The 15,719-nt window shown below is 41.0% G+C and overlaps 1 protein-coding gene across 1 annotated transcript in view; it reads right to left on the bottom strand.

The window, feature by feature from the left end:
• SLC38A1 (solute carrier family 38 member 1) overlaps positions 1-15,719 on the bottom strand; it is a 29,181-nt gene that overhangs the window by 8,989 nt on the left and 4,473 nt on the right. The window contains exons 2-11 of the mRNA XM_026648959.2: positions 15,608-15,683; positions 15,070-15,185; positions 8,405-8,478; positions 6,635-6,727; positions 6,222-6,303; positions 4,508-4,590; positions 3,426-3,484; positions 3,190-3,318; positions 2,194-2,273; positions 531-631 (exon numbers count right to left, since the gene is read on the bottom strand). Coding sequence (XP_026504744.1) covers positions 531-631; positions 2,194-2,273; positions 3,190-3,318; positions 3,426-3,484; positions 4,508-4,590; positions 6,222-6,303; positions 6,635-6,727; positions 8,405-8,478; positions 15,070-15,185; positions 15,608-15,683 — 893 coding nt within the window. The remainder of the gene's footprint in view (positions 1-530; positions 632-2,193; positions 2,274-3,189; positions 3,319-3,425; positions 3,485-4,507; positions 4,591-6,221; positions 6,304-6,634; positions 6,728-8,404; positions 8,479-15,069; positions 15,186-15,607; positions 15,684-15,719) is intronic.

Below are 15,719 nucleotides of genomic sequence, written 5' to 3' on the forward strand. Positions count from 1 at the left end.
AGCTTTGGCTAACAGAGGGAGCACAGTCTCCATCCCCCAGAATGGTAATAAGGCTGCCAATTGCTGTGGTGATGATTTTGACACCTATTCACTAGGCGCTATCCTGAGATCACAATCTCATTTCACACAGGCAATTGAATAGCCAATCAGATATCACCTAATCACTTTAGGTCATTACTGATGAGTTGAACTGAAACTAGTAACACAGAGTTGAAAGTTCTGATATGACACTGCTAAGCTCCAGTTACCCAAAATAAAACTAGTTTACATTAAACTTCTGCCTTTCCTCCTTTCTCTTTCATTTTTGAAGTTAAATTGGCAAATGCTGCATATAGCTACTGTCTGTAGCCACTCAGAGCACCGGTAAAGAAGAGATTTGTATCTTTATGGAAAAGGTTAGGGAATTTTTTTTTTTTAAATTCTAGTAAGGTAAGTGAGTGGGATTCTCCTTTTTCAGTGGGTAAATGTTATTGATTTCACCTGGATTCTTTCTGACCGATATGTTAGATCAGCAAAAGCTGCTTACTTACCATAGAAAGTGAAATAGCCAAAAACGGCAGTCATTAAGTACATAACGAACATGGCAAAAAATGAGATATTTGAAACCATTTGCATTCTCTTCTGTGTGCGACTGGAAAAAGAAGAAAACATAATAAATGGCTGCATTTTGTTTGAATAACTGTTGTAGAAATGTATTAACCTTTGCACAAACAAAACTAACTAGCATCGGAGAGACTCCAGAGTGTGTCTTTTCTTCATTTAAATCAGTGATCCCCAATAGCTGTACTGAAGGAGGAGAATGATTGGGGGACTAAGTCTCCCAAAAGCCACTGGTAGCCTCCCAGTTTTGCTAGGGTTTTAAGTCAAGAGAACATAATGACCATTCTGTGAATATTGCCATCCCCAAACCCCAATGGGTGGCTATGGCCCCTTGCAGTAGCCTCTGTAGCAGAGAAAGGGTCAGCTTGGAACTGCTTCTGTGTGCAAATTAAAGGACTAGTAAAATAACAGAATATTAACATCCTAAATGTTTGCAAAAAATGGTCTGTGTCCTCTGGTAAGGAGAACTGCTGTAGTTTAAAACAAATTGGGTAAACATAAACATTTCATTTTTGACACTTATTTTGAAATGCTTAAACCTGGGTGCCTAGCATTGGGCTCTTAATCCATATTTTGATACCAAAATAGAAACACCCAGATTTCTAGAAGAGCTGAGCACCCAAAAATCCCACTGAAGTCAATGGAAGCTGAAAGTGCCCAACAGCTCCCAGTTAGACACCTTATTAAGTGGTCAGAATTTCAACAAACAGCAGATCCTTTGACAAGGATGGGAACTGCAGCAGGCTGAGCACTGCTGAAATTCCAGTAACTTCTTTTTAGGTACTTAAATAGGCGCTGAACTCTTTTGGCCTTGAAGCACTAATGCAAAGACATTAATATGGAGTAAAGAGAGAAAATGGCACAGTCGTTTAGGAGCAGATTTTGCTTCATGGCAAAAAATGTTTTCATCTAAGGTATAAAAATATAGCCCTGATTCTCCACTGGATCTGAGCTGTGCTGGAGGGAGCAGCTGCAAGGAGCCAGTTGCAGCTCCCTGATCATTGGCCGCTCAGCCTTGATGGATGTTAGAGAAGCAGGGGGCCTACTGTAACTTGCACCAGTGCAAATCAGGTCACCACACCTACTGCCTGCTCATGCCCCTTTGCTCCCCTTATGCGAGGGACGGAGGTACAGTTGCTGGTGTGGGAGACTCATCTTCTTCATCTTTCTTACACAAAGAAAAGTTATTGGTGTCAGTCACATTGTTTAACTATACTTGATGTGGTTTAAAAACACATTGGGGTGAAAGCCTGTACATAAAAAGCATAACTTCTTACTGTCACAGGCTTTTTGCTACATTGGAATCAATGGCATTAGCTGAAGTACAAGACTCTATCTTGCAAACTATAATAATTTGCACTGGTTGGCTCTCCAAAATCGCTGTGTCATTCTAAAGAAAACCCCTGGGATGTCATGTTACCCCATAGGAAATCCAGATTTACCTAGCTTCAAGCAGTGCTCCTTTGTTTTCTGATTTTATTAAACTACTTTTCCTTTGAATTACGAGGGTGATGTGGAGCAACTCTGCACTAACATTTTACACTCTAAACAGTTCATTTTAAACAAACAAACAAACAATAAAGAACATCTTACTCTTTAAGTTCGCTGTAAATTGGAAGGACCGATGGGTGGCACACAAATGCAAATGCAAGGGTAGGCAAAGCATAAACAGTCTGTTTGAACATAATTGAAGAAAAGACAGTTAGGAAAAATACATAGTAAGAAATCATCAGTGTTTCAACTACCTCATCTCCCAACTTTCTGAACTCTTCAACTGAACATTGAGAGTCCCTGCAGGGAAGGCAGAGTGCTGTCAAAAACATCAGGAACAATAACTTTTCAATGTGAGGACACAATCTATGTATTTTTCTTGCAAATATTTCGGAGACAGTTCAGAGACAGCAGTCGTGTAGCAGCTGCTACCACCAGGTTTATTCCCTTGAATAAGACACTTTCATATCCTCTTCATATTCTGTCTGGGGATGAGTCCTGCTTTGAGCAGGGGGTTGGACTAGATGACCTCCTGAGGTCCCTTCCAACCCTGATATTCTATGATTCTACTATTGCTGCCAAACACAGTCTTGTGTGCGCGGGGCAAATGTTTGATCTTTACATGCCATGAGGAGGAATATTATTTCAGTGCCATAGAATGGATGCTCAGAGGAGTCTGACAGTGATAGATCAGAGCTTGACTATGATATTTAGCCCATAGGAAGGAGCTGTGCAGAGGGTCACTGTCCCAGAAGGAGTACTGGGACACATTCTATTTCAAGGAGGCAAATGCCTGCTGGAGTTCCCAGGCATTACAACCTCTGTGTATTGATTGATAGTGCAGTTCATTCCCTCTTTGAAGCTGGCCAGATCTGCCCTGGTGCAAAGAGACGCAGAGCCTCAACTCCTTAAAGTCCAGTGGAACCTGCCCCTTACACAAGCTGAGGGAGAAGATTCATTATGCCCTTCCCATCACAGCGCATCTGTGAAAGGGCCACGGAGACTCTGGACCTAAATGATGTGTCTCATTGACTAGGAATATGGAGTGTGATATCAAATTATCTGAATTAAAAATAAATATCATAGAAAGAAACATACCTTGGAATTAAAGGTAACATACTTTGGTTGACACATCTCTTCATGTGTTGAGCTAACATTTGATATGATAGGTGATGTTGCACTTGGCTCCAGTACTGGGCAGGAAAGTTGAACTTTCTTGTAGATAACCTGCAATAAAGTGCCACATGGTAAACTGTAAAAACTTATTAAAATAAAAAATACCAAAGACACTATAGGGGCAACTCTAATCCAACCAAACAGCAAGCAGAACTTACCACTATGAGGAAAAAAACCATGCAACCAAGGGAAAATCCACTAGTATATCCAAGATACCCTAAAAGAAATACAAAAGAAATCTAATCAATAACTCATGTAATGGTCACATTTGTTTGTGTTTTTGTTCTTTTTATAGCTTCTTACTTTATAACATAGTTAAAGTTATTACACATTATACACATAATATGAACCATGAACTTCAGGATAATATAAAAGTGTCTCATTTTTCTGGAAATCTGTCATTTCACAAGGTTGCTACATTTCAAACATATTAAAATTCTGTTCTGATATGTTTGACTCTTATTTAATATTCCTCTCCTGCCTCCTTGCAGATCATCTATATGGCAGTTTGACTGCACTCTTGAGAATGACTTTCACAATGGACGTAAACTTGATAATAGGAGAATACTCTCATAATATGCCGCAAATCACGCAGTGCTTAAATGTTAAAAGTTACTATGGGATTAGATTTTCCAAGGGATTTCGATTTTTATTTCAAGGGCAGTTAGGTGCCTAACCTCCTTAGGTGCTTTTGGAAATTCCAATATGTGCCTATCAGCAACTTTAGGCACCTAAATACCTTTGAAAATCTGGCCATATCGGGTGGGAGGCGCCTTGTGGAATATAAGTAATATCCATATACACATTACCTAGACAGAACTAGTCAAAAATTTTCAATGAGAATTGTTATTGAAATTTTGAATTTTTATGGAAAAACATTTTTTGATAATTCTGTTGCAATTAAAAAAATTACTACCTCTATGTAATATTAATTTACCTAACGGAATAAACACCCAGGTGGTCATAAAATCTGTAATCAGTTGCCACAAGCAAATGGAAGAGCTAACGAACACATTATTTTGAATCAATTTAGTTATACTGTCTCATTTGTCATGTTACTAGCTTTTAGTTTAGCCTGGCTTGTTCCAGGATGCCTAATACATAGCTTATTCCTGTGCTAAGGCCACTTTATTCATGACTGAGCACTGTCCTCTCCATTACATCTGAGTGGCCAATATGACCTAGAGGGGAGCAAAATTTGGGTACCCCCACTTTATTCTAATGATATTTGCACTCTTACCTAAGTTCTTAAGAAGACACAGGGGGAGGATTATAGTAAATGTCACGGCTACAACAAGAATTCGCCCATCCACATACCATGCCCTGTAAAACATTTCAAAGATACAGTGAAATCTCTTCTTAAAGCACTATCACTGTTTTTTAACATTGGATCAGCCATCCAGAATTACAGCATTTTCTTTGGCTTCCATATATTATAAGCTCAAGTACAGGCAAAGACTGGGACAATTTCTGAACTTCCTAGGGCACCGGTTACATGTGATAGTAAATGGAATATTTTATCAGTAATTGCTTAAAAAGTGGCACTCTTTGGAATCTGAGCCACAACACATTTTCATAGTCCGAGGGCAAAATGTTGCCCTTACTGGTAGGAGTGGTGGCATGGGTGAAGGGATGGAGCAATACCAGTTGGCATTAGATAGAAGCTATCCTGCCAGCACAGGAAAAGACAGATCAAGCGGTCAGATATAGTGCAGTGCAGCATATGCTGCAGACAGCAGTATACCCACTTAGCCTGCTGAGGGCCTGGCCACATGCCCTAAATGACAGACCATGCTACTGAGGGCTGGGATGCACTGTCCACCCCAGTCACTTGACCCCTTCCCATAGGCTGTGGTTAGAATCCTCTCCTCGTGGTCTGCAGGGAAAGGGGAGAAATGCAGGATTGTTCTCTACAACATATTTTAAAGTTCTCTGTCCATACTCTGAGATGTATGAAACATCTCTAGGATGGTGTTTCCACCTTTTAGCTAAGTTGCAAGACATCATATAACCTGATGTAACAAACAAGACATGTACCAATGTAAAGAAATACCCCTCTTTTTGTTTTGTTTAAGGCAATGATAGATGCCATCAAGCAGTAACAAGTGGCAGAAATCTATCCTAGGTATTCTACTCCTGTCATGTTTTAGTATTGGGGCACTTCGCACTATGGCAGGGGTGGCCAAACTGTGGCTTGTGAGCCACATGTGGCTCTTTTACAGTTAAAGTGCAGCCCGCTGAGACCCCCACAGCTCCCCCTTTCTCCACCAACCAGATGGAGGTGTGGGGGGGAGAGCTCGGGACTTCTGCCTTGCTGTGGGGTGGTGGGGTAGGGGCTTCTCCCCAATGGGGAAGGGCGTTTCAGGGCTTCAGCCTCGTGGGGTGCACCTGCCAGGGCTTGGGGCTTCAGCAGGAGCAGGGCTGATGCCCCAAGCACCATCAGGTGCCTCCCATGGGGCTGAAGCCCCAAGCCCCAGCAAGTGCGCCCCGGCCCTCGAACTTCTGAAGATTGTCATAGGTGGCTCGGAGGGTCAGTAAGTTTGGCCTCCTCTGCACTCTGGGGAGTTCTTTACAGATTGAATCCTACAAGGTGCTCCGAATTCCTGGAGGTGCTGAGTGCCTTCAATGCCCATTGGTTTCAATAGGTGTTGAAGGTGTTTAATAGCCCCAGGTATTGCTCAGCATATTGGGATCAGACCATAAGATAAGAATGCTGTAGAAATCATTCTTCTGAAAGAAAATCTAGACAGTAATCACTAAAGGTTCATTTATTTTTCTTTTCTCTCCCCTTCCTCCCCCGCACGCTTTACAATCCCATTAGGGACCCTGCTGTGAAGATCTGACACTAGCATGAGGAACAGCCAATAATTAGTGCTTTTATAAACCCATGCTCTAGCTTATCTACATGAAGTTTAGACTCTGAAGTCAAGTAAGCAAAATAGTATTAAACTTACGAAAATGCTTCTTCTTTTCCCATAAGAAACTTTATGGCAGAAGGCAGCTCATTTTTTACTATGAAGAGATAGCTCAGCATTGCTGGGGAAAAATGAGACCATTTTAGAAAGTGGACATGATACCTTGTGGAATGAGCACATAGAAGGATACTGGACCTGTTCTCCTGCCAACCCTAAGTAAATACAAGCTGATCTAAGGCAAAGAAGTTTAACTGATTCTAAATTACTGATCCAAGTTGGGTTTTCCCTGATATGTCATTTCAACAGACTACACAGAGAATACTAGTTTGAACTGCACAACAGAACACGGGGCCCCCCAAAACATCACTGGGAGAATGAGAAATCTGAGTGGCCGACAGGCATAAATGTATGTGCATTCCTTTGTTTGCTCTTGTCTTTTATACTCCCTTTACCTCCAGTATTCTGGAGAGAAGTGGATCCAAAAACAATCATTTTTCCTGGAGTGCCAAAGACCTGCTCGCCAAGCTTTTCATACACCATGCAGCCTGCGTAAACCAATTGGAGGAGAAATCAGAAATCAGGGTTGACAAGCAACTGTCAAGTCAAAACATTTAAGATTCCTCTTCATTCAGCTAATTTCCCCATCCATGCTGCTATTTCTTCCCTTTTCACACAAATATGGGTCTCTATTGTAATTCACAGGAGTCGAGCAAGCTTATTTGGAAATATCTTCCTCATGTTTTTAAATGTCAGGAGTGGCTACCAATCACTTTTTGAAAGTTGGAACTCACAATGAGATTATTATATCTCTTAATATAAGTGTCCACCTACAGTCCTCATGATATTTACAAACCTGGCATCCTGACATCTTAAGTTTGCTCCCTCAGTAGGAATAATATAAGATTTAATGGAAGATAATATTCAACACAGCAGGGTTCTGCAAGCCAAGGCTCTGGCAGACAAGCTAGAGAGACACAACACAGCAATGCTGTAATTTTATAGTTTAACTGACATAGATTAATGCAAAGAAGCCAGACTGTTCATTTAAATTATTATTTTTATTTCCTTATAATATATTAATTTTATGAGTTCTCATTCTCCTAGAGTTCCTGTGAAAGAAGGAAAGTATGAGAACTATAATTAAATATTCTTTGTTTAAAGTCTGTCAAATTCAACTAGTAGCTAGACCCTCTATTAATTACAAGATGTTCCAGTTGAATTTAGCAATTTTTTTTCCCAGTTGTGGTTTGGGCTGACAGAAAAGCTACAGCATTAAGAACACAAGAGGGTATGCAATGAGAATGGAAGATAAATATTTCAGGTGTTACACTGCACAGATTATCCAAAAGAGGTGTCTCACAGTTTGGGTTCCTCACATTTTCTCCTGGTTGACATTTTCTCTTTAAAACTCACATGAACAAGAAGCAAAATTCAGTTTGAGTTTTAATGCAATGTCATCCTTAGCAGCCTGAAGCCCAGGACCCAAATTTTTAGCGTTTCAAGGACACAAATGTGTGTGCATCTGCATGCCTAATTTGAATATGCAATTGCTGCCATTGTATACACAGTCGTGATAATTGTGTACACAAATTAGGTGTTCAAATGTGGAAGCATTCTCATGCATGGGTAATTTTGAAAGTTTGGACTAAAGGTTATAACCTCAGGACATTATTCTTAGCCTATGGAGCCTATTCTTAGCCTAAAGAGTTTAACATTACAATGGCATTTATATATGTATTTAGACTTATATATTGTGAGATCCTCAGGGCAGAGTGTGGCTTCTTCCCTATATGGAAAGTACCTATTATTATACCATGGGTACTATTGGGAACAACATCAACTCTATTTTAGTGATGTCATCTTATCCCAGATAAGCTTCACGATACAGAGTTTCATTATAACTGGAATTGCAATCTTCAGATTGTAATGTAATAAAACAGTTTGAATCATTCCTTCTACTTCACTAAATGGAGTTTCACTGTATCAGAATTCACTGTGAATTGGTTTTACTATATCTTTTCTTTATAGCAATGGGCCAGATTCTGGTCTCAGTTATACCAGTATAAATCTAGAGTAACTCTGATGGTTTCTGGCCCAGTTTCTCTTTTCTTTTTCAAACTGATGAGAAAAAAAACCCAGGCATCTTGCTTTATTCTGAACATTTTTATCACCTCTTGTCCTTTTCCCTCCTACTAAATTGATACATTATGGTCTCAAATTACCTGTTTCCTTTGAACATATCAACAGGAGATTTATTGAATAAATAGACAGCAATGTCACTGAAGACAATAGAAACCTACAAGAGAGTGAAAAATAAAATGTATTATAATAAAAGAATTCCTTGGTGTTGCAATTTTGTACATACTGGGACAGATTCTCATTTACACTAAGCCACCTTCATAGTTTTCTGGCAGTGCAAAGGGGCCCTAAAGTAAGTATAAATATAACTGACACATGCTTTATGGCTTCTTTACATTGCTATAGTGTAAAAAGGGGGCCTAGTATAAATGAGGCTCTGGCCCATTAAGTCTTATATTGAAGGCCTGCTGTGATCAACTTATGGTGCTCAAAGTTTATAGCCTATTAATTAGTAACCCCTCCCACTTTTAATCTAAACCAAAATAAAAATCTCCTGCCATCTAAGCAAGAAGATCTAGTCAGAGCAGCTGTGAGCCCTATGCTCCCAACTACTTAGTCTAATGATCTTTCTAAAATCTGAGGCACAGAATTTTATCTAAGCGTTTATATAAGGACACATCCTAATGTCCACATGAGGGTCACAGCCTAATGTTCTTTCCCAAGCCGTGTTCCAGAGGATATTAATGGTATCTCCTGATATTGTTGTGCCTGACTCTGACAGTGCCACTGGGAAAGTGGGGGCAGCACTGCCCCAAGTAGCCCTGCTAGCCTATTGTACAGGATGCAGTGTGATCTCCCCCAATCTGTGCACCATTCCAGCTGCTCTGGAGCCGAAGGAGATGTGGTTCTTTGCCTTGACACTAGCATCCCTGTTGGCACTAGCTCACGCTGTATGATCCCCAGAGTGGTGGTCTCTGAGCTACAGATTTTGAGCAGGGGAGAAGCAGAGACACACCTCCTCTGAGGTACTGCATGGCACTGGCAACTCCAGTCCCTGTCCTGCACTGAGAGAAGCAGAGGCAGAAGGGTTTGCTGCATCCTGCATTACGGTTGGTGCTTCCTGCAATGGGGCATCCATCATTTGACCCCTCCACTGTAATCACCGGTTTGCAGAAAAATTCGGGAATTAAAATGGGAATGAATGCTTAGTCAATATTTGCCAGGGGCTGAGCAGCACGCCTGTAACAAGGCAGTACCATGGGCCAAGTGCACAACACTCCCTTTGCTCAATGATCCATCTCCTGTAGACCAGGGCACAATTCAAACACTGTGTGTTCCTTTTCTCTGTGTACAGTTACATGGGCTGATTGACAACACATTTTCATGATATGTGTAAGGAGTATTAAAACAATCTGTTGGCACTTCTATCATTTTTATCATGACAATATGTCTTAGGACACCATGTAAACAAATCTAAAATTAAACAGAAAACAAGCTGCTACAATAGATGGGCAGTTTAAAATGACAAAAACAAGTCTTTTCACTGAAAGGAACATGCAGGAATGACAGTTCGAGAACAATGTTTTCTTTCTTAGACTAGATGTATTTGGGGCCAAATTATGGCTGCTCTTGCCATGATTGCATGGCCTGAGGTGTGGGGTAGAGTGGAAAAGGGCACAAGAAGCCCCATTCTTCTCAGTGTAACTGTACAGAACATGCCACAATGATGCAGACAGCATTACTTGATCTTAAGGGGGCATCAAACAGCTGACAATGGCACTGCACTTCCCAAAGGAACTTGCCCACCCTGGCTGCACTGTACATTGTAATGCCTGGAGGGCAGTGCTGCGAGAGCCCCCACTGAACCTTTTCATAAGGTGGAGTAAGTGCTGCTGCTGAGCATGCATGTTTTTGCACTGTGTGGGCATAATGTCTCCAGCCATTATTGCTTGGCTGTTGAAGCAAGCCGTAACTGAGCCCTTAACACTGAACTCCTAATTTGCTGACACCAAGCAAAGGGCGTCTTCACGGAGGTAAAAATAACAGCTGCAAGCCAGCCAGGTGATGATCTGATCTGTTTCCTTACCTCCCCTCAGGAGTCTCACAAGTTGCTATGAGAAACTTGTCCTTTTTCATTAAAGCCATATGAAAAGCCTGTTTGTGTGAGGGCTGTGGTTTAGGCAGACTAGTGCCTGTACCATCCCATAGACTGGAATGAAAATGTTAGTGCCCCTAGCGCTTTGCAAACTCAAAACATAAGCAGTGAAGCTTTGGCAACTCTGTAGTATCAAAATTGTTCTCATGCTTCACATTTTGTACAGTTTAAAAAAGTGCTGGCGACCACATAATAAATCTGGGCAAAATTCTCATCCCCAGTCCAAGCCAAGTGTATAGCTATATGCAGAGGACCGACACAGGGCTAGGGGGAACAGAATCCTACCTCCCACACTGGGAAGCTATGCGTCTGTCCACAGCTGCTTCCTTCACTCATCAGCTGTAGCAACTACTGTGACCCACTGCACTGCAGAGGCCTGGGCTTTGTGACCAGTGGATCTGTGAAGTTGGTGGATTAACAGGCCACACATCTGCCACTCCCAGCTCCGCCACACAAACCCCCTTACATTCCCCTGGGGATCAGGACACAGCAGAGCTCGGCTCAACCAGTGCTGAAGTCTGCAGAATCCTCCTCCTAAGGTCCCTCTGTGACCTGGCTCATGTGCAGCCTTCCAAACATTCTGCAGCTGTGAGAATTTCTCCCCTATTGCTGATATGAAAGAGTGTTTCTATGGCACAGCTCATAGTTATTAGCCATATTAGACTGTAAGCACCTATGGGCTCTCATCTTATTTTACACCTGCAAAGCATCATACTTACCTATTGCGTTAAGTTACACAAATAATACATAACAATAGTGTTTTTGTTGCTTTGTTAATTTTGAATTCAGTATGCAAAGACTATATGATCCTGATTCAGATCTCAGTTGTGCGGGGGTTAAATTTGATTCCACTGGAGTCAGTAGAGTCATGCTGGCAAAAAAGCAGGCCCTCGTTTGCTTAATTAGCTTTTTAACATACAGGTTTCCTTTTCCATCTTTGCTTTTTACTTTTAGATCGCAGTGCATGGTTCTCTTCGGTAACCAAAGTCTACCCAGATCAAAGAAGGCTTAGAACATTTCAGATCTGTGTAATTTACAAGTAATGAATACAGCAAGGCCCTCTGTTCAAAATGCAAAAATAATAATACTTGGTCTCTGTCTTTAATCATTTGTAAAGCAACATGTGATCAAGATAGCACTATATATTTGTTGGAAAGATTAATCTGATCAAGTTGTGAGGGGAAAACAAAGTATTCTTGATCAATTGGATTCAACTCTCTGCATTGCAGGACATAGGAACATTTTAAACAGGGCTCTTTATTTGCCACAGAGCTCCAGAGGTCCCATTAGGATTTAGTATCTCAAAGACTGGTTTGATGGCTCATTCCCTGCTGACTTGCCTCTCACTCTCTAACTTGTCACTAACTACTACATCTTTGGTCTTAATAGCTTTGTCTATGACATTGCTAACATGACTGAAAACCATTACGAAGCTAACAAAAGCATGGCTATTAAAATAAATATCTGTTATTAAATCTGCATAGTTAATTAAGTAGAGAATAATTCTGTTCTTTATAGGACAAAAAATTTACCCAGCATTCACCTTAGCTAAATACTTTGTACAACATGGGTAACTCCACAGATCTACCCAGTATTTGATTCACGACAAGTCCAACTACTATCAAAGATCATTTTAAGCATATCTAGGGTTCAGTATCATATATGTGATCTACTCTGCTTTTATCTCGTTAATGTAAGCATTCAGGAGATACACACCTCTCAACTGCCCCTGGAAACAGAATGCTTTACAGAATGTGGTGTTAGCTTCTTGTTAGTGCTAATGAGTTCAATAGCAGTATGGGTGTTGAAGAGAGGAGCAGACAAGGCTGTGAGAGTTTACAAAGAACTAAAGTTTGAGTGGAATCAGAATGTAATTAGACTAATGCTTTGGACTGTTACTGTGACACAGACAGTTCCCATCTACACTGTAACTTTTGAAGTGTAACTGGACCAGGGGCTGATTCCTGATTTGGTTACAGTTGTAGGGTAGACAGGACCCTGAACTCTCCAAAGCAAGTCAATTCCCAGAGTGAAAGTCAGAATGATTTTCTCTTTTCAATGGGTTTCAGATTACAGGGCAATCTTATACTGCACACACATAAGACAGATATTTGCAAATTGAATATAAAAATTGGAAGCACTTCTATAATTTTAATTAGAAATCACTGATGTAGCAATAGCTCTGTCCACTTCCATTTTTAGTTTGACATATAAGCTAGTGAGTTTATTTTTAATTAAATGTTTGTCAGTGCTGCAGTAGCAAAGCAGTTCAAAACATCCTGAACTGATTTGTATCTTTTCATATTTTATGTTTCAGATCTGTCTCTTGGTACCATGTGCTAGATCTCAGAAAGGAAAATCGAGGATATAAATCTCATGTGCCTCCTACCCATCATTTTTCCCCCCAGCTGTGCACAAAAAAGTATTAGGGCTTGTACACACTAGCAGTTACTTCAGCATAACTTAAGTCACTCAGGGGTGTGGAAAAGCCATCCCCCTGGAGTGATGTAAGTTACACTGACCTAAGAGCCAGTGTGGACAGCGCTATATCAACGGAAGAAGCTCTCCCACCAACATAGCTACGGCCACTCGGAGAGCGGGAGTAATTATGCGAATGGGAGAGCTCTCTCCCGTCAGCATAGACTGTATAAAAATTAAACATCCAAGCCTTAGGACTGCATTTGAACAACTGGAACACTTTAGCTTTGTCTGCCCAAGTGTTCCTTACCCTGGTTTTAGGGCAAATACTGAAGCAGCCAGGTGTCTGGGGCCAGATTGTGATCTGCCTTGCCACTGGGGGTTATGCCTTGTGTGATCCACCTGAAGAATAGGCACAATAATGGTCTCTAAGAGCAGGGACTACTTCCTCCCTCCACACTGCAGTAAATAAATCACCTTAAAGGAGGTAGGGACCAGGAGAAACCATGGTCATGCTTCTCGTCACACCAGCCAGTGGAACCTTATAGATAGGGCCCTACCAAATTCATGGCCATGAAAAATGCGTCACGGACCGTGAAATCTGGTCTCCTCCCATGAAATCTGTTTTTTTCTGTGCTTTTACCCTATATTATACAGATTTCATGGAGGAGACCTGCGTTTCTCAAATTGGAGGTCCTGACCCAAAAAGGGAGCTGCGGGGAGGTGGGGGGTTGCAAGGTTATTTTAAGGAGGGGGGCCCTTTCCTCTGCGCTGACTTCAGAGCTAGGTGGCCGGAGAGCAGCGGCTGTTGCCTGAACATCCAGCTCTGCAGGCAGCAGTGCAGAAGTAAGGGTGGCAATACCATACCATGCCATCCCTACTTCTGTGCTGCTGCTGGTAGCAGCGCTGCCTTCTGAGGTGGGCTCCTGGCCAGCAGCCACTGCTCTCCGGCTGCCCAGGTCTGAAGTCAGTGCTGCGGTCAGCAGCAGCGCAGAAGTAAGGGTAGCAGTACTGCAAACCCCGTACAATAACCTTGCAACACCCTCCGCCCACAACTCCTTTTTGGGTCAGGACCCCTACAATAACAACACTGTGAAATTTCAGATTTAAATAGCTGAAAACATGAAATTTACTATTTTAAAAATCCTATGACCGTGAAATTGACCAAAATGGACCGTGAATTTGGTAGGGCCCTACTTATAGACAATGCCATGTGTAAATCCCTATACACGCCAGGCAGTTTTGGGAGAGATACAATTTGTCTTAGTGCTTCCCCTTGGGTGGAGCGGCTCTACACTGCCTCCAACAAGTTGTGCAAACTGCATAGTCTAACCTATTCTTTGTAAGTTACCATTATTATATTACACAGAGTGCTTATGCTGAAGGATTTTAATTTGCTTTGCTTTTCAGAAGTAGTTTCACACTATGTAATCACTAAAATAATAAGTGTTTGGATTTGTGATTTGCTCCCAGTGAAGGCACTGGCAAAACGCTCATTGATTCTTGGAGAACAGAACAGGTTCTTAATCACTGACATTTAGCTGCTTACATATTAAAAATACCTAAATGTAGCCTGCTATTTGTCTCTTAATAGAAAACTACCCTTCTGGGCATCTTACCCAGGGAATGGGTAGAGAAAATGAGTGAGATTCTGGACCTGGACATAGAACACCCAAAGATTCACCCAAAGGTGTGTGATTCTTTAAATTTTGTTTTTTAGGGCTCTGGGAGAAGTAGGATAACAAATTAGTGATTAAAATATAAATTGGGTAATCTATTCTCTTGTTTATAAACTAACATTTCTCGTACCATTTCTTGTCCAAAAATGCTCTTTCTAATACTTATGCAGCTTGGAGACTCCAAGTGAAATCCTGGCCTCATTGAAGCCAATGGCTAAACTTGTATTGAATTCAACAGGTCCAAAATTACACCTCATGTCTTTTTTACTAATCACTGTGATACATTCATATCTGAAACCCATGACCAAAATGATCAAACTTGGATATTTAAGTCCATGTTTAGTTACCTAAATCAGTGGTCTGGGCATTAGCTGCTGCTACTGAAGCCAGCACCTCTGAAATCCAAGCTACTTATGTATGCAGCCTACTTCGTTTAGTAAAACTGCCCACTGCATTTTGAATGGTCTATAAACAACCACATTCTCTCTAAATGCAAACATTTTAAAATCAAAATGAAAGCGTGCCCCATCCTGCTATTCACTGCGTGGATACTTACACAAAAAGGATGATTCCTGTGTTGGCTAATGCAAAGGCAAGACCTAAAATTCCACTACCCATAATGGCGTTGCTGAGATTAAAGACAGATATTTGCAATGAGGTTGTTCCTGGAATCTGGACATAGGAAAAATGGACATATAAATAGTTTAGAGTTCATTATACAATGCACATATACTGTGAATTCCAAGTTTCACGTTATAGGAAATAAAAGTAATTACTGCTACAGCAATGATACAGCAGAAAAATACAAAGCAAGATTTGAAAGAGAATAAATCCTAGTGAACCTTTTCATATGGACATTCCAATTACTGCCTAATGGAAGGGATAAATGCACTTATAGAATAGAAATAGTGTGGGCAATATATATTGCAGTATTTTTAAAAACGCCTTCCATTAATCATAGGAGCTGATTTTTAGAGGTGCTGAGAACATGCAGCTCCCCCGGCTCAGCTGGATTTGTAGGTGCTCAGCACCTCTGAAGAGCAGATCTAAGGGTTGTATAGTTCACAATCAACAGTATATCGAGAGAGACTTACATATTCTTCACATTTCTTTTTTTCCAAGTGACTGTTTGTGAGACTTCTTCGGCTCTCCCGATCCGAAATAAACTTGCTGAAAAGAAGTCAGAGAATACATATTCTATCATGA

Source organism: Terrapene carolina, unplaced genomic scaffold (assembly GCF_002925995.2).
Source record: "Terrapene carolina triunguis isolate 2854851 unplaced genomic scaffold, T_m_triunguis-2.0 Scaffold68, whole genome shotgun sequence".
NCBI classification, from domain to species: domain Eukaryota; kingdom Metazoa; phylum Chordata; order Testudines; family Emydidae; genus Terrapene; species Terrapene triunguis.